General features: G+C 40.8%; 1 protein-coding gene across 1 annotated transcript; it reads right to left on the bottom strand.

The window, feature by feature from the left end:
* Positions 1–1339: 1339 nt before the first annotated feature.
* Positions 1340–20888, bottom strand: ACOT12 (acyl-CoA thioesterase 12). Its single transcript, XM_032676688.1, has 15 exons — positions 20613–20888; positions 19213–19282; positions 15956–16016; positions 14850–14951; positions 12804–12936; positions 11104–11254; positions 8560–8679; positions 7809–7956; positions 6761–6816; positions 6302–6369; positions 5318–5413; positions 4315–4457; positions 3917–4077; positions 2819–2945; positions 1340–2015 (listed from the first exon to the last, which is right to left on the bottom strand). The coding sequence occupies exons 1-15, from the start codon at positions 20734–20736 to the stop codon at positions 1881–1883; spliced, it is 1695 nt and encodes a 564-aa protein (XP_032532579.1). The 5' UTR covers positions 20737–20888; the 3' UTR covers positions 1340–1880.
* Between the last annotated feature and the right edge of the window lie 1136 nt (positions 20889–22024).

The raw sequence follows: 22024 nt of genomic DNA on the forward strand, positions 1-22024 counted from the left end.
TCCAAAAAGCATCTTTTTAGATAATTTCTCAACTCTTTGGCTTTGTAACCTGTTCTTCTATGCATAGGAACCTGGAGCCACAGACTTTCAGTGTCCTAGCATTGCCAGTACATCTGAGTGAGGGCTGGTGTAGGCAGCGGGGGTGAGCTGTGGGTCAATCTTCAACTCACTCAGAGCAATCCTCAGTAATTGTTGGACAAAACTACACCTTAAATGCACCCACTGATGATTTCACAGAGGTGGGTGTAGCTGAAGAAAAGCAGCTGTTTGAAAAGCAGCTGTAAAAGGTGCTGCATGTAAAGGTGTAAGTAAATGTACAGAGCTTGCTTGGTGCAGGCAGCATCCAGGCTCTGTCCCCACTGCCTGTGTTCAGAGCCAACATTAGGTGTCTCTCTTCACCAAAAATTGGGATCTTGGAGGCTTCTCTGCCCAGCCCAGGGCCTGTCTGCGCTTACCTGCATCCTGCAGGACTTGGGGAGCTGAGCTCCTGGTCCTGCAGGGATCTGGGCCTTCCCAGGGCCAGCTGAGCCAGGAGGTGACAAGCAGGGCCTCAGTGGCTCCCATGTCCTGGGGGGGCTGTCCCTGCTCCCCAGAATGAGGAGCTGCGCTTCACCCTCGTGATGACCATGCTGATCCAAAATCAGGATCTGGGTCTGTAGATGGTCCTCCAAGCCAGAGCCCAGGACCTGCCTCCCCACCTCTATTCCAAGTGGAAGGAACAGCTGTGTGTGGCACAGAGCAGCCAGCCCCTGCAGACAGAGCTGGTTTCACTAAGGCTTTGTACCCCAGCTAAACCAGACCTGTGGAGAGCTCAGGTGTTGCGGCACCCTGAGGGCTTCCAGGGCTTCCCTTGGTGTCTCTCCTGCTGCACTTCCCATATGCAAAATGTGCTGCATCCTATGAATCCCTGAAGAGAGCTCTGGTTTGGCTGTAGGGTGAACTGAGAATGTGTTTAAGTGGGAACTCTGCTAGACCCTGAGAGCTCTCCCTGTACCAGTTGTGATTCTGCAGTGAGATCAAGTTGCCCTGCTGCAGCTCATGCTTTGATCCCACTCATAGCCCTGTCCATGCCAGGATCTAACTGTTGATGAGCACACTCATTCCTCTCAACAAGGCTCTTTTAAGCAAAAATAAGAGCAGAAAACAAAGCACACACACCACAGTAAAACCCCTGAAAACATCCCCCCTTTTCATCTGTGAGGGAGTGGATCCAAGAGTTACTGTTCTGCTCCACAGCCAGGCACTGAGGTTGCCAGCAGTCCCCATCACCACTACAAAGCAGCCATTCTGCACCCCAGATATCCTGTAATTAAATTTTTGATGAATTTGTAACCTCAGAAACAATAATTTATTGGAAGTCACACATAAACAGACAAGTATTAAAAGCAGCAAACTCTAATTTACATGGGCTGTCATCAGTTTATAAATAATGGGGGTGCAAAGACTTGGACAGCCAGGTCAGAGCACAGGGAAAGCTACTTGGTAGCACTGGTTTGCAGGTTACAAGGGGTGGTATTTACAGATTTAAAACTGCCCAGATGCCTTTTCATACAATATAACATTAAAACAGGGAAACGGTCTCATGAGCTACAGCTCCACTGAGCCAAGTTCTGCTTCCATTTATACAAAATTCATTAATGCAATCAAAAGCAGAATCTGTCCCTTAATCTTGTTTAAATTAAAAATTGAATTTGGATCCTAAAGCCTAAGCTCAACTTGATAGCAGATGCTTGTACAAGGTATTCTCAGGTTCAAGCCAAATACTGGCTACATGATCCAACTTAAGTAACCTGTAGAAAAATGATCAACACACTTGCAGGAATTTAAACTAGAATTGCTGGATAATCTTCAGACGTCCCTTCAGAAATCTGTTTTTAATTTTAGTACATGCAGCCTTTCATCTCCAAGAACTTTATACATTCCAAAGCTGTGTCTTCAATGGATTTTGATGAGCTGGCGAGATTTGCAGCTAAGTAAGGCATCACGCCTGATGTCACTTCATTGAAGTAACACACCTGTTTGAACAAAAAATTAGACAAAAAAAGCCTGTGGATTGCAAGAGTTAGCCATTTTTTGCAGAGCCTAGATGAGCATCAAAGTTTTTATGGATGTGAATAGAGACATACAGTGCTTCTGAAGCCGAAGGCAATAATTTGCAAAAAGCATGTCTTTTCACAGCACTTCAGTGATCTCAGTGTCCTCACTGCTCTCAGATCCTCAAGCATCTGCAGGTAGATGTACAGAGCAGTGCAGCAAGAAACATTATGTATACCCTGTTAAATATACATGCTTTGTGAATAAAGCTGTTGCCTGAAAAAAATAATTGCAGCCACTGAGAGCTACTGAATATTTTCAGAAATGTGTTTTCTTAAATGGAAAAGTTTGGGCCTTCCCATGGAAAAGAACAAGAAAAGAACACTGTCACTCGTCCAGAGATGCGATTCAGATTGTGTGATTTCTGGCATATGAAAGTTAAAGTCAAGAATTTAGTCTGAACTATTTTCCATGGACTTCCTCTGTAGTCAGTGAAAAGAGATGGACACCCCTAGAGACCAGTTTAATGCACACCTTCTAGAAGTCTGTTTTAGGAGTGAATGAATGACTTTGGAGGTGCACAGCAACCTCCAGTGCCTAGTTTAGACCTCATTCCTGACAGACAGATTGGCTAAAGTTGGGCAGGGCAGGTTCCACACCACCAGACTGGGGGAACAGACCCATTTTTTGGTTTGTATTTTGCTGTTGCCTTCACAGATTGTCAGTGACATGCAGAGGTGATGCTCCCTGAAGGGAGGCAGAGATGAGCCTCAGAGCCACTCACGGTACAGGAGCTACTCGTGCTGGTATGTATCTGGAACCCGGCACAAAGGACTTCACTCCTGGAGAACTCTGGGGATGGGGGCATTGCCCTGAGGGTCACCGACCTCACAGCCACGGTGTAGGGTTCACTGTGGGCAAGGGGAACCATCAAACACTTCTCTTGTCCAAAAAGATACACAGAGGTGACAACATACACAGCTGTACCAAAGGTGTCCCTTTCATATGAAGGTAAATAAGCTCCTGTGTGTTCACCTGTACTTGTTGAAGGGCTGGGCTCTACTGGGTCTCACTGAGGCTTTATCAGACCTCTGTGGAAAGCCAAAGAGCAACCACTCACATACAACACGTCCTTTTTTAAATTTATCCTGCTCTCCACAACCCATGTTTATGGAACAGCTCTTACTAAGAAGCAGCCCCAGCAAAGGTATTCAAACTCATTCAATCCCCTGATGTGAGGGTAGAAAACAAGCACAGTACAGAACACTGCCTTTTACTGTTATCTTGAAGAATCACTGAATATAAGAAAAGAAATTGAGACTAAAGAAGGATAAGTAAAACCAAATGGTCCCATTTACCTGTGTTTCATTATGCAAGAACAAATGGAAATCCAATAAAAAATAAAATAAAAAGCAGTGGATGTTAAACTGATCAAGAGACTTGGCAAAATTTACAGGTAAAATAATTGTGTGAGGTTTCAAGCACTTCCTTGAATAAGAAGATCTCCAGAAATACATTGAATGGGACTACGATGTCAGTTAAAACAAATAACAAGACAAATTCCCAGTTCGGTGCCTCAGCTCACTGACAGGCCTTCTGGGACATGATATTTTTTCCCATTTGGAATTCTGGCCTATTTTCCCTCTCGACAGACCACTCCCAAAGAGTCACCATCAGAGAAGCAATACTGGACTATGCTGTAAATTTGTGATGATCTGGATTTACTTCACTGCACCTTCATGCTGCAAAACAAATCCGGTTGTACAAACGCAGGCACCAACATACTAATCTAGCTTCTTAAAAAATAAAATCTTTGGAGGTCAACAGAACCCAAAACTGTGGCCCCAAAGTGCTCACAGTGAAATGCAAAAGCCCTACTCACTCTGGCTTGCAGGGTTGCCTTTGAGACACGAGAATCACAAAGTCTCTGGGTTCGTAGCCCCTTGTGGGGGGAGACATCACATAATATATTTTCTCCTCTTCACTCACAGCCTGCAGGACCTCACAAGTCCTGCAAATACATGTAGCACACACACACAAGCCCTAATGTATGCAACAGCACCCCCTTTAAAAAACCACAGTGCAAATGTGTTCTATCCTAACATTAAACCTTTGATTTTCACATTCAGGCAGCAAGGGAGAGAGAGGAATAGAGAGTGAAAAATTTAGGTTTTCTGCAACACCTCATTAACATGGTATTTCTTTAGATTTCACTTGTTACAAGCCATCAATTCAGTAGAGATTGTATTTTTTCAAATATCCCTAAGTTTCCACTTTCACCTGGTAAAAACCTTTCAGGATGGAATAATTACCTGAAAGTGCTTCTCCTTTAAGAGAATATTCACCAAAGGCCTCTCTTGCCTCACACTTGTAGTATCTTGTCTTGATTATTTTGGGTCTATTTCTAGTCATAGGCCTAAACCCTAATATTAGGAATTCAAAAGGAACAACTTGTACATAACAATGCACACACAAAAGAAGGGTTGGGCACATTCCATAAACCCTGTATAATGGAACAAGATGGGTAAAAGAGAGTACTTAAGAGTCAGTAGGCGTTATTCCCAAATCACTAGAATTCCTTATTGTTTGTGTCTGCTCTTACTCAAGCAGCTTATTGACCAGATGCAAGCACATCTCAGCAAAGTTTCATAGCCTGTGATGTGCAGGAGGTCAGACTAAAGTACTGCAACCACCTCTTCTTGCCCCCAGACATCTCTGGATTTACATGATTTTAAAGTGATCTGCCAGTCGCTAACCCTATTTCAGAAATCCAGCCTTAACAGATATCTGATGCCTCTCAGTAGTTTGGGAAACATGCCCTGCAACTGGGTTAACACCAAGTTTTCTCAGCTACATGATCTTGCTGCTGGTTTTCTTAGCAGGATATTCCTCTATTAGAACTGGCTTACACAAGTTTCCTTGCTGATTTTGAGTTTATAACAATAGTAGGTGAACAGAGAGACGCTTTGCTTTCAGATTTCTGTAATCTTTTAATAGAAAAAGGGCTGGAAGAAGAATATCTGAAAGGAAAATCATGAATAGGAACAGCCTCAAGTGGCCTTTTGAGAAGACAGATAATATGGTATATATGAAAAATATGGTACATAAATTGCTGTGTGACTGGCAGTGTCCACTTGGAACTATCACAAGATAATGCCCTGCTGCTTAGAAACCTCTGCAGAGCTGGTGAAGGCAGTGTATTACAGACATACACGCAGTAAAACACCGCTTTTCCTCGCCCAGCTCTTGTGGTGGAGCAGAGCTCAAGTGGCTGTGCAGTGACTCCACAATGATGCACTTACATCATCCAGCGTCCTGGTTATTTCCCATCCTGGTTTTGCTGCCAGGTGTGTCAGTGCCTGAAACATAAGACACATGTCTGAAAATGAAGGGGTAAAAGCACATTTCACTAAACATAGCAGAAATGAGATGCTCTTTTTTTCTATCGTTACCCCTCAACTGCAAGCAAATGTTTATTTTCCTTTTAAGTGAAAACACAGCCTAGTAGTTTCTGAATTAAACTTCCAATGGGTAGATTATGTGCTCACATGGCTGCTGGCAAAGCAACCTTAATTAAAGAACAACAAAATACTACTTTCAGCTTCTGCAGTTATAAAGCAGTGCAGAAAAACTGTTACCACCAGGGAGATAACACAGGCAACCTCTCAGACCACTAAATTAATGTCTTTGTCCATCTTCTTCCTAAGTAATTAGAATCTACTAGAAAATTAACCTCTTCTTTGCTAGCAAGCTGTGGTCCATCTTGGCAATTGCTTGACACAGCAGGATCAGAGCACAGAAAGTGCAAATATATCCATTATTTATGCTTGGCTACAGTGGATGGAGTTCTCATTTAACCATCATATAAAGAGAATACACCCTTAGAGTATTTCATGGTAGGTTTTAATTTCATAGTAAATAAATCTTAAGTAAGCCATTTTTATCAGTGTGTGCATGTTTACAACCACTGTTTTTCAGAAAAAGAAAAATGCTGCTTCAAACAGTGGTGATGCCTCTGTTAACAGCAAATCCCTTCCTGCATTATAATTCTCAACTACTTATTTTTTCATGAAATGGGAGTAGATGAATGAAAATTTCTGTGAGCCACTGAGATCTTAAATGCAATGAAAATTTAGCCACAAAAACTGGACACTGAAAAGTTGTCTGTAAGTCCACCTAAATTCAAGTTCATCACTATTCACTGCGTAACACAGGCACAGTCTTACACACCCAAAAAGTCTAAAATCCCACCTTTTTATGCACCTACAGATTACTTGGTTGCTTCTGTCCCAGGGTTCAGAAGGTTTGTCTCCTTTAGCAGACAGTATGCATTTTCTAAAACAATTAAAGAGAGAAATAATAGCATGAATTGGTTCTTTACACTTCTATGTACACTAGAAACTATCATTTTCTATAGGCTTAAGTGTCTTCTAAATACAGATATTGTATCAATTTCTGGATGCAATACACACATGCAATAACTTCCTTTTTTTTTTTCAAGGAAGATGGAGAAACCAAAAAACCTGTAGAGCAAAGTAATTTTCAGACAAGTAGCCTCTAATAATTTGAGTGCATCTGAAGCAAAATTATTTGGAAATTTAATAATGTAACATCATATATATATATTAAGGAGATTTTGATTACTTAATGAATGATCAGGTTTTTTATAGGATGGATTATAAAATTAAGTTTTCAAAACCAAGTCCTCCTTGTACCCCAGCTATACCTGGTTAGACGAATTCTCCTTCGGGCAATAGCTCCGTGGTATCTTCTCATAACATCCTTCATCAAAAGTAAACCAGACAGTCACACATCTGATAATTTTAGAACAAAGTCTAAAAAAAGACCACTAAAAATTATTTTTTACAGATTAACAAATGCCAGAGAAATAATACAGGCAAGTAAAAAACTGTACTTTGTACCTCACCTTTCCCCAGATTAACCCAAGTCAGTGGTTTATTTTTGGCTTGAAATATTCCCTTAAATTTGAAAAAACAATGTGATAAAAGAGTTGTATCACAGCTGCTCCCTCTTAGTGCTTTTTGGTGGTAAACCAGTGGCAGCTGGACAGTGAACCACACACATTTTACTCTTTCTAAATGTGCCACCACCAAATAAACTATCAATTCAGTTCCTCATCATCAGGTGTCCAAAGCATGAAGAAAGCATGGAAAAATTTTATTTTATTTTTGAAAAGTCAGTTTTTCCTCTTGGAACAGCCTGCAAAGTGCATGGTGAACTTTTCTGCTTCAGTTAGTACTTGGGACACCTTGATTTATTTGTCTAGTTGCCATTCTATAAAAGATAAGATCTCTGATGTTAAACAATCATTTCATTTCTGCTAATGCTGGCTCTCTAAAATTCTTCTAATTGGAGCAGGAAGGTTCATCACAGCAAACAATTTAACAAAGTATTCAAACTGCTTCAAGTGTTTCATGAACCACTTTCAGGGCAACACATGCTGAGATCTTCATGTCCAAGGGACTGGAAAGCCCACACACATCATGGGATTTGTCTGATTCCTCCACCCTTTTTTATTAACTCTATTTCTCATCTTTGTGAAGGATTTCTAAAAATAACTACTAATACTGTAGAGTTTCATCTACAGTCAGTGGAAATTGCATAAACATACAGACAGGTGGAAAAATCTCCAAAAAGCAGATTTTTCTTCCATGTCCTGGTTGTAGTGATGATCTGTTGCACACAGAGTGTGCTGGGCTGGACCACAGCACCTCAAATATGCATCCCTGCTGCCCCTGTGGATGAGAGCTCACCTCTGTTGTAGGTTTGACTTTGGGGAAGGGGAGCAGCTGTCCTTTGTCATTCACAGCACTAAAGATGAGGAATGCACTGTTAATGTGCCGTGGCTGGTCCTTGATCCACTCACAGTCATAAGCCTCAACACGGACACCAACCTCCACACTGAAAGGAAAGTTTATATTAATTATTGAACTACTCCAAGTGGTGCAGAAGGAGCCCTGAGACATGCCAAAAAGGACTGCTGTGCACCCAGGTGTGTGTGACTGAAATACCTTCTGTAGCAAACCAAATAAATTACTCAATCTGGACAGACATGTTTCAGAAATAAAATAAAAGATGGGAGTAGCTAAGTAGCATTAACAAAAATAAGTGATAAAATAGAAGCCAGATCTGCCAAGAGATGTCAAGATGGGTAAACTGGAATATTCTGAAGAATCACTGCTCTGGGACCAAATGAACCCTTGGAAATCCGTGAGTTTCAGAGGAATATTTAGGGACTGCGTTTGCAGGAGTGAGATTTGGTTACAAATTATCTTTAAAATGAAAGCCAGGGAATGCATTGTTTTAAAACTTCCAGCGAGAAAAGCAAAAAAACCCCACATATAGATAGACAGTTTTAGATATAGATACATCCTTCAAAGTTCCAGCTGAAAAAATAATTCATTCAGGAACACAATCCCCCTGGATTTCAGGCTGAAACTTGAAACACACAGTTTAGGCTGGTATTGGAGAAGTCAATGAAGACAAACAGATGAGGAGCTTCACCTGTTCTGGAAGGTGTTGTTCACAATGGTGCTGAAGACGAGGCAGTCACCCACAAAGGAGGGTCCCCAGAACTTAAACATGTTCACTGATTTCAGGACAGGGTATGAATGACAAAGGCAGCTGGGAAAGAAAGCAAGAGAGAGAGCAAAACACACAGTCATGCTGAGGAACTTCCTTTGTTAGGTCTGGAGTCGGAAGGGATTATAGCAACAAGGTTTGCATGACTCAGAAGGTCACTACATTACACTAATTTACTCCATAACCCACTGGAATACACTGACCATGTTCAGCCCCAAGAGCACATAATTTGAGCTTCAAACATAATAATGCCACTTACGTCAAGCTGTTTCCTTTTCAACACATTTTACAAACACCAATTAATTCTCACTGCTTGATACTACCTTCTTTCAGAGCCAGACCATGAATCTCTTACCTACAGAGTAACCACTTATTTCACAGTTTCATTAACCTCTGTATGCATAGGGAGCACATAAAATTGCCAGATCATAAAGCCTTTGAACAATTAAAAGAAACCTGAGCAGAAAGGTCGAGTACCAGAAAGTGTTCACGCAAAGCAATGTCAGTCTATCTATTCTTTTTAATATTTGTACTTTCTTTTTGCTTGTTTGCTAGACACTTTCTGCTGGTGTGATAAAAAATAAGAATAAAAAACTACTTGTTGTTGCCAAATGCAGTTTGTGTAAATGGGATCTAGTTTGCAAGCTCTCTGGAGTGGGCAAAAATTAGGCTTCTTTATCGGTTCTAAATGCAGTCAAAGCCCTTCACTTTCTACTGGGATCTCTGTGCATCACACAAATTGGGAACAATACACAATAACGCCATTTATTTTTAGACTCTGAAAAAACATGCTGTTCTCAGTGAGAAGCCCATGTCCACATCTGAGAATAGACTTTTCATTGTGCATCTTTTAAATCTGAAAACACAGTTTTGCAGCACTCCTAGCCTTTAACCGAACTGCACTTTGAAAACTAATGTACCAGTATTGTTAAATGCATATAATTATCTGTAGCTAATTAACTGACTGGTGCATCTATTTAATAGCCTAATACATTCAAATGACTTTGTAATGAAATTAAAAATAACTTGCTCTTCTAATTTAAAATGTTAAACATTCATTTTATTTACAATGTTAAAAATACAAACACACTATTATTGAAAATAAGAGAGGAAGAAAACAGAAATCTGGCCTAAATATTCAATTTTTCATGGCAAAGTTTGCTCTGAATGCTTTTACTGCAAGTGTAAGAAATAAGAAAATACATATCAAGTTCTAACTAATATTAATAATATTCAACTGTTTTATTTCTATCTTCAAGATTTTCATGTATTGTCAGTCACAACAAAGGTGGTGGGGAGGGGAAAGGGCAGAAGGAAGGTGACTAAACTTTAAAATGCCCTTAGAATTTCTTTGTCAAGGATTATCCCTCCTTTTCCATTCTTCCATCAGGGTTTGCAGCCATGCCAACTCTTACCTCGCACCTTAAAAGGCCAGGTCTCGCTCTGAGTGGCCTCAAAAAAGATTCATAGTGAGACCAGTTATCTCTCAAGCAAAAAACTACAAAATCTCTGTTTTCAACCAGCCTCTGACACTAGCTATTATTCCTGAATTTTTCAGCATGATAAATCATATTTGACATTCATTAGCTCAATGGAAATTCGTTCAATACTCAGTTTGCTGCTATTTTCCTTCCCTTTTTAAATCTAAATGTGACTCTCACTAGGTAAAATTTATCCGATAAAAACAGGCAAATATTTTGGGTCATATTACGGCAAAAACCTGCGACAATCCCTTCAAGCCAATGGAGCTGCACACTGGGGTAAGGCCAGTGCACTGATGTTACTAAAACAAGCTGTTAATCCAACCACTACAGAAAATCTGTTGTTATCAGTACAACTACTGACTATAAACCAAAACCACATGAATAATGAATGGCAAAACCATTTAATCATTAAAGTTAAAAAGCGAAAACATATCTAACACCCCTGTAGTGAATTAGGTCACTTGCCATGCAAGGAGAATTCGAACTGAAACTTCAGTGGTGCTCACAAAAAAGCTTTGTGCAGTGTCCAAGAACAGGAAGGGAGAAAAACAACGGTTTGACTCCAGGAGAGGAGGAATGAAATGATTTTATGACTAGGCCACACTGAGTAGCAGTGTCACAAAAAATACTTTGTACCTGGCTTCATCCTGATTTAACAATTAATTTTGCTTTTAAACACTGCACCAACCAAAAGGAGGGCAAGTTTCGGTTCCTGCATCCAGTTCTGATTTTCTGCAGAGATTCCCAGAAGGATAACACAGTATCCTTGCCCTTAGGGTCTGTATGTGCAATATTTGACTCTCACAGTAGCTGTGGGAGCTGTACCATATAAATAGTTCAAGGGTCTCCTGCAATGTGAGGAGGAAGAAAAGTTAAAAAGGTCTGGGACTCTATTCTTCATGAAATAAATCCCTGTGAAAGCCTTAATATCTAAAGTACATCTATTTAGAACCATATGCAGAGATTGTGGTGTAGGAAGTACCTTGCTGAAATACTCGCCACTGTGTCCATCCAAGCCATGATCTGGCCACCAAAAGTGTTTCCATGATGGTTTGCATGAGGAGGCAGGACAAGCTCAATACTCTGTACATGAGTAAGTTCAATTGAAATTGCATCTTCCTCTTCAAAAGTATCTGAAATATGGCAGCAATGTATCAATGAATTTTTTCAGAAGAAAATGCACCCTATTGCTGAAGTGTGCATTTGCTTCAGGCATTGTGAAAAGAAGAAAAACAGAAAGACACAGAAGAATCAGAGCCCTGTTCATCACTTATTCGAATGTCTTTCTAAGACTTTGCCACTGTGTGTGATTGGCACCTGTGCAAATGTGTCTAATTAAGGTTAGAGTATGACATGATTATGTCAAACTTGTTACAACTCTTGTGATTACCTGAGACAACATATAACAGACAAAAGAGAGAAGAAGGATCTGGATCACCTTCCATTTCTGAGCATTTCCAGTACCACTTTCAAATGTTTAGCCATACATCCTCACTCTGATCTTTGTTCTTCTCAGTGGTGTTTTGTAGGAACAGATTTAGGCATGAGATTATGTCAGTTATTTTAAAAGTGCTAAGGCTGCTTGACCTGAATGGTACTTCTGACTTTCACCATAATTAACTATCTTTGTGATTATATAAATGTGCGGAAACACATGACTAACTTGTACTTTGGACCTACTTAAGTTGTTGCCTAAGATCCACTCAGCAGACAAGGATCACTTTCTGGGTATGATTTGTACCTATTTTGCTACCTAGCAGCCTTTCCATGAAATGTTTTCTCCTCTCCCCTATTTTGCTTGTAAGAAGGTGAATTAGTGCTACAATAAATATCCTTGAAGGAAGTTTCCAGGAGATGCAGTGGAGAAAAAACCCATCAACCTCTGATTTGTCTGTCAGGGTATTCAACTGTACCCTGTGAGACAATTACCATTAAGACAAACAGCTTCTTTGCTTATAGCAAACAAGACTCTTCAGTTCTACAAAGTTAAGACTAGAATCTATGTTTACAACAGGTTTAATCTCTCCTCAGTAAAATCTCAGTAAAAGCCTGTATTTTACACATGGAGTACATTTTCAAAATACCAGCATATTTGCTTAACTGCTGGGAATAATTTCTTTTCCAGGGGAACACAGCAACTTTTGAGCACCAGTCTCTTCAAGAACAGAAATTACTGTCAGAATAAAAGATGAACCTGTTTCTTGGCTCAGCTTTTCTAATTTGATCACTAAGTGTTTAAAAGATTTTTTTTTTACCTGTTTTGACACCCATGTTATGAAATTTTTCCTGCTTGTTGGGAATGATCTCAGGGCATAAGCATAGTTCTTAGTGCTTTCTTCAAATACATGGCCATAAACCTGAGTGAATTTTATCCCTCTATCTACACTACAGTGAGTGTCACAGGACTTTATCACTGCATTGCAAAGTTCTGTGTGAAGGGTTAAACCTCGCAAATGGAATCTAGGTGAAGATCTGTATTTCACATCTATTTAGTGCATGAATGGCCTTCAATCCTGCAATTTTAAATTTGGAATTTCTGAAAGACAAAGAAATGCCTTCACAAATCTGGCACATTCTTTTCTACATGACAACACAACCCCAAGGAAATCTACATGTTTTGCCTGCTTTTTTACTCCCTGCTAGCTGCCCACAAGTCTTTTGCTCCATCTTTTATGCAATCACCTTCCTTATTACTCTCCTGCATTAGGTTTTGAAAGATCTGGAAATAGCCCAGTCTAATTCTTCTCCTCTCAATAGCAAGGCTGTGCTCCAGGTGGTCTTCTGCGGACAGAAGCTTTACAGGTTCTAACTCAACCTATGCAAATGAAAAAGAAAAAAACCCAACAGTTCTTAATTTCAAAATCATAACGAAGTGCACTTTGAACTTAGAATGGCATCAGCATTTTCTACAACCTCTTGCTTGTCCAAGATGTCAAGCACAATAATACAAACAAGTACAGAATTTTAAGTTCGAGAGATTCTGCATCATCCTTTCTGGATCATTCATTAAAACCTAATGACAAAGTGCTTTTAGCTTTTAAATGCAAACATCCATGAGAGTACACAGAATTTAAGACACTTAAGAAAAAAAAAGGAAAAGAAAAATTAATATGAAGGTTTGAATTGAATTTTTGAATTACAAAGTTAACCAGTGATGTAAGTGGAAATTCCCATGTATGCCAGTTCAATGACAAACTGATAACAAATATGTACTGGCTTAAGACAATTATTACATTTGGATAATTACAGCACAGGTGTCACTGAATAGTCACTTGTGTCATTTGTCTACAAGGTCTAGGCTCAAAAATAATGCACCAAGCACTGCAACACGCACAGAAATTCAACATTTTGTGTCTTGCCTTGGTGCTGCTAAGGTTTCTCAGCTTTTGACTCTTCCCTCAAACCCTCTTGCCATTTCCTTGCTTCCTTTCTGGTTCTCCTCAAGAACTTCCCATCTTCTTCCAGATGGTCCAACTAACAGATTAAGATGGTGGGTGCACAGTGGTTCTCCCTCCACAATTTCAGAAACAGTTGTTCAGAAAAGTGGATTTGGAAAAAAAAAAAAGTTCTTTAATTTCTCCAAGACTTTGTGAAGGAATTTGAACTGAGCTCTCAAACTCCCTCTGGGACATTCCTGCTTTAAGTCTAATCTTAGTTAATCATCACCAATTTAATCCTGAATTAATCTCCCTGGAAATTTGGGCAAAAGGTAAACGGGTTGATTCCATGGGTATGATATCAAACCAATAATAAACAATTCTTTCAGTGCTTTCAGGGAAGCAATTTGGCCATTAGCCTTTTAGAGACAAGTTGCGCTTCAGTTTTGGTAAAACTGTTCCAGTCTGTTTCTTCTGTAAATGGTAATATACCATCACAGAAGAGAAAGCAGAAATGACTGGATATATTAATGGTTCATGGGATGACTCTGCCAGCCTCCAGTGGATGTTAAGAAAGCAGATGCACTGTCCTAACATGTTCAATGAGACAGGAAAGTCAGATACGTGACTCTGGTCACATTCAAGAAAGTAGAATGCTACATAAAAAGGGATTTTGTTAAGAGAATCTGAGGAATATTTGGCCTTTCTCACAAGAAAACTTTAAAGGGACTGTGCCTGTCTGGTACAGCAATGTGAAGGCCAACAGTACTGTGACTGATTTCTAAATACCTCCAGGGAGCCAAACACTGGGGAGAAGAAACAGCATTGGCATGAAAACTAATTAATAAAAATGGCAAAGAATTAATTTGGATTGGAAGCTAGCTTAAAAATAATGCCTTCTATCTGAACAGTGACGTCTGAACAACCTCCTCATAAGGGGAAGCAAAGGATAAAGAAACCCCACCCTCCCATCCTTGCAGGTTTCAGGGTTTATTTAGATCAGCCTCTGAAAAGGAGAGAGACTGTGGAGTCTCTTCCAGTGCTTGCCTCTCTCAATATTGCACCCTTTACTACAGTTCTGTGAAAAACAAATGTGCAAAAGAAAGTGGAAAAAATAATAATAGTAGTAGCAATAATAATAGTAATAGCCTAACAATTTCAGAGCAGAGAATTCAAAACAAAACAAAATGAAACAACCTCATCTATATAAAGTCTGGACTTTGTGCTCTTTTCCTATTACTGATCAGATTAAAACAGTATGACCATTTTCACTGGGTTTCACAATCAAGACAGTTGGTTTATTTCACAGAAACTCAGTCACTTCAAGCATAGAAGGAAACTGAAAGAACACCTTTCCAGCACCAACTGGTTTGGCTACATATGTTCCATATGCCACACTCACAGTTTTTTCAACATTAGTCAAAACATCCTGTACTCCAACCTTGATGCCAACCTAAAAGGAAGGAGAAAATAAGGTTTTTTATATCATTGTCAGCTGAGACAAAATGGTGCAGCTTTTATCAAATTTATCATGTCCAGTCTCTCCATGTAAAAGGGAAAAGGTAAAAAACTGCTTTGCTATCACTGATGCATCTTTGAACACCTGAGAATATCACACTGTTCACTGAGCTCTGAAGGTTTTTTTCGTACAACCACCACTTAGCAAAATAAAACACCGGAAAGACACTGAGGTGTAGTTTTATGGATACTTCTTTCGATTTACTTGTGTGCCATTTGGAATCCCCATGTGAATCCTTCTAAGGTCTGTATGGGCTAAGAGGTCTGTCTAAATGTACAAAACACAATGAAACACTTGAAGGTGAAACACTGTATTTGTTCCCATGCCTGACATGCATTGAAGCTTCTGATTTTTTTCTAATTTTTAGAGCCTTTTTGAACACATTCTCTGTGAGATGCATCACTCCTGTTAATATTAATGGAATTGGACTCAGGCACAGTGCAGAAAAAGTACCCCTAAGGTTCTGATTTCAATTCTGATTTTCGATTCTTATTTCCAATTTTCTGATTCTCAGTTCTGATTTTAAGCCACTTGGCAATGCACTGCATATTTGTTACAATATGAAGAGTAAGAACATATTTACATCTGATTTACCTATTTTTGTACCAAAAGTTTCAAAAATACTTAGAACTCCACCTATGCAGTGCATCTTATCTAAAGGCTGCTTGGAGGTCAACAGCTTTGGACTGGACCAACACCACCTACCCCAATATAGCTCCCAAAGACTTCAATTCTTCAGGGTCCAGTTTCTACTTTGACATTGATTATTCTCCAGGAAACATGTAATTATAATACTTCAAAACCAGAGTTTCATTACACAGTGTTACTGTTTAAATACCTGCACAGGTATCTGTATCAAATAAATCTGCACGCACATCTGCTCCCACCTTTGTTCTATTCCTTCAATATCATTGGGAATAAGAGTGGTGATCTCTTACCTCCATGCTGGTTCTGAATGCTCTGTTCACCTTTGCTTTGATGGTAATAATTTGTCCCACTCTGTTAAGAAGAATAACACCTTCGAGAAGGCAAACATGTAGCTATGTAAGGGCTTGAATGTGCCTCCCTATCTATTCCTAATAGTGAAGAAAATCTCATTAATCACTTGGTGTCTTCTACATTGCCCTGAAAATTCACTGAAAAAGTTAATTTTTCACTGTTTTCAGTTTAGCACTGTTATTCACTAGTCAGACTTCGTTCATGCTCAATAAAATTATAGTTACTCAGAGAACTGTATAACCTCTATGCTAAAATTGCTTTTCCTTGCTGATGTCTGTATGACCCAGGTAGGCTCCAGGCCCCAGATACACCAAGAAATTTTGGCTTGGATTCTGCTTTTGCTCAAAATCTTACTGTGAGTTACACCAAATCACTGAGTACATCTGGCTGCAAAGCACACAGATATACTCCACATACATCTCTGGCATCCAGATACATGCATATGAGGAAATAATCCCAGGTCAAAAAGTGCTCTTTGACATCTTCAAAGGATAGAGAAAGAATTCACATTCCAAGTCTTGGACAAGAACAGGGCTGCATCATGTGCCCTCTGTCCTAGCAGCATACCTCTGAAAACCACTCTTCTCCATCTACCTACTTAAAATACTTAAACAGAATTACAATTTTTTCTTTTATATTTATTATATTATTTATTAATGTTTTACTGTATTACTTAATTTATTATTTATTCTATTTTTTCTTCCCATTCTTATATCATCAAATCAAATTTAATGAGGAAATATTTTTTTTCCTTCTGGAATTTCTAAAGTACTTGTTAAGTGTTGATACCAGGAATAAATCTTGTTTCCAAACCCCTAAAATCCTAACATAAGGCAATGCTGGGAAGGTGGAAGGAAGGCAGTTTCCCCTCAAGTTGTCCCATTGAGCAGAGTAGTGAAAGGACACATTGTGCCTGGTAAGTCAGAGCCACAGCCAAAATAGCTGGGCATCAGGCCACTGCCTCCAGGGAATTTAAACTGACTTATGACTGCTAAAGATCAGCCCTGGGGCAGGCAAAGGGCTGCTAATTACATCCAAGACTGACGTAAAATATATCTCAGAGCACCTGAGTACCTGTGAAACAGGCACTCACAGATAAGGATTTGGCACAGTTATGACCCTGGTTCATACAAAAAAAAAAAATTCTTCCTAATTTAATAAATAGGGTTTTAACATTTTTTTCTTCCAATACCAGAACTACAAAAGAATTGTTGACAAACACTAGAATGGGAAATAGGAAACCTCTTCCTCTACAGGAAGCAATACACTACACAGCAAATTTTTTGTTCACATTTAAGAGCACAAGTGGAAGCTTTTGAGTAGGCAGAAGAGAAAAATGGTCAGTGGAAAGAATCAAGATCATCTGCAGGTACACAGCCCTTATTAGCTTTTGAAGAAGGTATTTAGAAGCGGTTTTTCCATTATTCATTGCAAAGAAAAAGCACAATCATTAATGTAACAGTTCTCAGCCGCACAGCTCATTTTCAGAAAGGAGAATGTTCAGAACAGTAACAATAGATACACAGGGGCAGAAGTCACAGAACACCACACTTACACCTAAAACTGCCAGAAACTTAATAGAATGAACTGACTATGATTTGCACATGGAACACTAACGAAATTTAAATAAGTGTAATTTAAAATTAGATGTAATTGGAAATCAGTACCATTGAACTGCTGCATATTAAAAGACAAGGAAGAGGGATTCACTTATTATCATGGCATAAAACTGAGTTTTGAACTAAAGAGAGTTGTGGAAATTTCTGTTTCCAAGTCAACTGGAAAGAAGGAAGCACAGACGACTTAATCCTTACAGAACATTTAGTAACTTGAGTTAGGTAAATGAAACCTTACAGTAAGTCACTTACAAAACATCTTAGTCATTTACTAGAGGGAGCAGCAACAGCTCTGTTACTTAGTAAGATGTTTGTATAATCAACTGGATCAGGCATAATTTAGGAATTTGCAGGATGCTAGGGATGACCTGACACTGAAAAATAATTTCTTTAGCTACTCCAAAGTTACTAGATTCTAAATTCTTGTAAAAATGAAATACTGATGTCACAAGTGGAAGAAGAACTAGAGATGCGTTTGGAAACAAATATGGAAGGAAAAGTATTTTCATTATATTTAAGAAGCTCTGTTCTGCTCTCAGGAGCAAGACAGGAAATTGCTCTGAAGCTACTAACTATGATGTATTATGCCTAAAAGAGAAATTCTGATTAGTTTTCACAGAAAGGATTTTTTTCCTAAGGGCGAAATGAAAAACATAGAGCAACAGCAGGCAGGACAAACACTTCAATATTGCAAAACAGACAAAGAAATGCTCTTTTGGGTTCTGGATTTGATATGATTATGTTCTCTTCTCTGTCACTGGTTCTAGTTCTCATCCTAATGGCCACTGCTCTAAACATCATAAGTGTGAGTGGATGCTGATTTTACACTTGGACAGCAAACTGTTTTAAATTGACACCAGCTGTACCTCTTGACAGCCAGTGTTGCTTTTGTTTACAGCCAAGACAACTGCACGTGCATTGGTCTATGCAACCAGGTCTATCCCATCTAAGCTCTCCTTAATTCCCAGATTACAAGGTGTAAAACACACACAAAAAATACAAAGTAATGGCTTTAAGTTAATGTAAAGACATGATTTAGGAATAAATGTGCTATTTCCTCTTATAGTGTCTTTTATCCCTCTGAAAACCATGAAAAATGGTTAAAACAGGTTAAGTCCTGTGTTATCTTGTAAGAGTCAGCCAATTCAGTGATTAAGGAATGAAAAACATTTCTGGTTTTTCTACAAGAGCTCAAAGAGATGGTAAGAAATAAACCAAAAGAGCACTTGCAACAATACAAACATTAATACAGTAACTTTTATAGGTATACACTCCTCATTTAACAGAGATACCTAATGGCCTGCATCATTCACTTTCACTAGAGCCAAAGACACCATGCCATAAGTTTTTCATCTTGGCTGCCAAGTCAAAGTAACAACAATTTATTTCTGACCTATGAAATCAATCTGTTTTCTAGGTGGGGCAGGTTATCACAGGTAGAAATGAGTAATTTTAGGACTTAGCCCTGTAACTCTGGTGAGTTCATCAGTCTGCTCTCTCTGATTCTGTAATTTGATCTCTGCCAAGTAAGGATCTCTGGAATTTGAAAACTCCTGGTTTTCATTCAGCTGGTTCTCTACTTGGCAGCCTCCTCAAACTGTATGTCATCCATGGACACTGTCACGCAGGACACACCAGCATGTTTCTCACCTTCAAAAGAGACACGGGGGCACACAGTTACCACAAGGGACATGCAGTGAGCTATTCATCTGTAGACTTGAAACAGAGATCACACACAGTAGATCCCAGCTCTTCCTGTGAACACCAAAATGCAAGTCTGCAGTGGGCCCCTTAGAAAAAAAGAGAAGCTAAATAAGATTAAAGTTAGTATTTATCATGATTTCATGGTAAAGGGTATTCATATTGAAAGGTAACATCAGGAGATGAGACTAGATGATGACAATGATACTACTCAGTTTGAAAATCTCTATTTAATGTTGTTCTCTAACAATGAATGTTCTGGTAAGAGAGCATTAACAAGCATGTTGCAGGACAGAAAGAGTCAAAAAGTCTTAAACAGCTTACAGAAATCTCAGCATTCTCCCTCAAAACAGTGTGTCATTAATATCAGCTCGGGTAAACCAACATGTAAGTTTTATGACAGTTGAGGATTTTCAGATACGGAAGAAAAATCTGCTGCCTTATTAGCATGGTCATAGCAGTGGAAACCAGGCAAGTACATGTCCTCAGCCGTGTACCAAAACTGCATGGATTAAATAAAAGCAAATGCAAACAAGATTTTAAAAAATCAAAACCAGTACTTACTTACTTACTGTAAAATATTTTTACCAAAATTTGAACTGTGTTCTTCATCTCCCTGGGATGTATTTGGTTGTGAAAAAGAATGCAATCTTTCTGGATTAATTATGAAAGTTAATCTGAAATAGGTAAATATTTTCTTTACTGTTAATACTTAATAGCCTGATAGTTTTTATTGCAACTTATTGTGACCTAGAGCTTCCAGTCAGAGCTAAATCTCCACTGAACTAGGAGCTGCATAAACATAGGGAACCTCTGCTTCATAAAGTTTCCTGAGTGACAGAGGCAAAGGAGAGGAGTAGCGGGAAACCTGGAGAATAGCACTGCACAACAACCTGAATATGAAGCTGTTGTCAGAGAAGGTTCAGGTTGGATTTCAGGAAAAGGCTCTTCCCCCAGAGGGTGGATGGGCACTGAACAGGCTCCCTAAGGAAGTGGTCACGATCCCAAGGCTGCCAGAAGTGCCCGGACACAAAGCCGTGCCCGGACACAGTGGTCTGCCACGTGCTCTGCGACGACACCGAGGCAAGACCACGTGACCCTGTGCGGTCCCTTCCACCCCCCCCCCCGTAACTGGGAAATCTGGAACACTTTCCCCTTCCACCGTCTGAAACCTTCCCTCAAGCCTCCCTCGGCCCCCAAGGTGGCGGGTGATCTCGCCGCCTCCTGGGCGAACAGCGGGACGAGGTTCCCGGTGTTCCGGGCGGGGTGTTCCCAGTACCTGCGAGGCAGGCGGCGGCGTCCATCCAGCGGAGCAGCTGCCCGGCGCTCAGCTCCCCGCGGGGGTCGGCGTGGGCCGGCAGGACACCCTGGCACACGCACACATCCATGCAAGAATGTCTCATCCCGCAGCTGCCCCGGCAACCGCAGGCTCCACGCTCCGGGATCACCGCCGCCCGCCGGGATGGGCGGGACAGGCCCGCCCCGGCGTCGCGGGATCGGCCGGGATGGGCCGGGATCTCCTCCGGCTGCGTGAGGGCAACGCTGGGCTGAGGGAGAGGGGGGACGGGGTGGGGGGAAAGGGGGACAGAGCTGAGAGGAGAGGGGTGAGGGGAGACGGGGACGGGGTGAGGGGAAAAGGGGGACGTGGTGAGGGGAGAGGGGTGGACGGGATGAGGGAAGGGGATGCCTGTGGATGAGGCAAGAGTTGCCCGGGGATGAGGCGGAGGAGGTCCCCGGAATTAGAGGAACGGCGTGATGGGAATGAAGGAAAAGGGGTGCTGGGAGATGAGCGGACCGGGCTTCCCAGGGGCGAGGGAGTGGGAGGATGGGGCTGAGGGAAAAGAGGTGCCCGGCATGAGGGAAGAGGGGGCGTCGGGGATGAGGGGAATCGTGGAATGGTTTAGGTTGGAAGAGACCTCAAAGCTCATCTTGTTCCACCCATTGCGACGGGCAGGGAGGGACACCTTCCATTATCCCAGGTTGCTCCAAGCCCTGTCCAACCTGGCCTTGGATACTTCCAGGGATGGGGCAGCTACAGCTTCCCTGGGAAATCCATTCCAGCCCCTCACCCCCCTCACAGGGAGGAAATTCTTCCTGATATCTATCTAATCTAAATGTACTCTCAGTTTGAAGCCATTCCCCCCTGTCCTATCACTGCATTCCCTGGTATAAAGTCCTTCTCCAGCTCTCTTGTGCTAGTGCCTTGAGGCACTGGAAGGTGCTCTAAGGTCTCCCTGCAGCCTTTGCCTCTCCTAGCTGAACAACTCCAATAAAAGGGGTGCTAGGTGTGTTCAGGGCACCATGGAGTAGGTGTCCAATCGCTCCTGCTCCAGGACCCCTGGGGTCACCTCATGGCCTGGCACAAGCCTGTGGTGGGTTTGGTGTGTGCACTGCTACCAAAATCTCTGTAATAATCAGCTTCATGTTTTCATTTTTATTTCCTTTTCTTGAAGTCTTACTCTCTCACGTTGTCACCAACTAGACAGCCCAGAAGGTGTGTCCAGGGAAGACATGTTCCCCTCTCACGCAGGTGAGCCACTGGCAGTGCTGGTATAGAATTTTTAATGCCCACATCAGTAACCATGGCCCCAGTCACCTATTCCTGCAGGAGTTAGTAACTGGAGAGCTCGCAGAGAGCTCCTTCTCTTACCTCCTTCTCCACACACAGCTGGTATAGATATTGCTGCACAT

The sequence above is a fragment of the Chiroxiphia lanceolata genome, chromosome Z (genome assembly GCF_009829145.1).
Source record: "Chiroxiphia lanceolata isolate bChiLan1 chromosome Z, bChiLan1.pri, whole genome shotgun sequence".
In the NCBI taxonomy this organism is placed as follows: Eukaryota; Metazoa; Chordata; class Aves; order Passeriformes; family Pipridae; genus Chiroxiphia; species Chiroxiphia lanceolata.

What these genes read in the sequence shown, in the direction of transcription:
- ACOT12 (XM_032676688.1), bottom strand. Translation starts at nt 20,736, where the DNA reads ATGAGACATTCTTGCATGGATGTGTGCGTGTGCCAGGGTGTCCTGCCG. An exon ending in AACCAGTTGGTGCTGGAAAG is followed by an intron (nt 12,937 to 14,849) that starts GTGTTCTTTCAG and finishes TCATTTGCATAG; the next exon opens with GTTGAGTTAGAACCTGTAAA. An exon ending in GCACGAGTAGCTCCTGTACC is followed by an intron (nt 2,016 to 2,818) that starts GTGAGTGGCTCT and finishes TTGTTCAAACAG; the next exon opens with GTGTGTTACTTCAATGAAGT.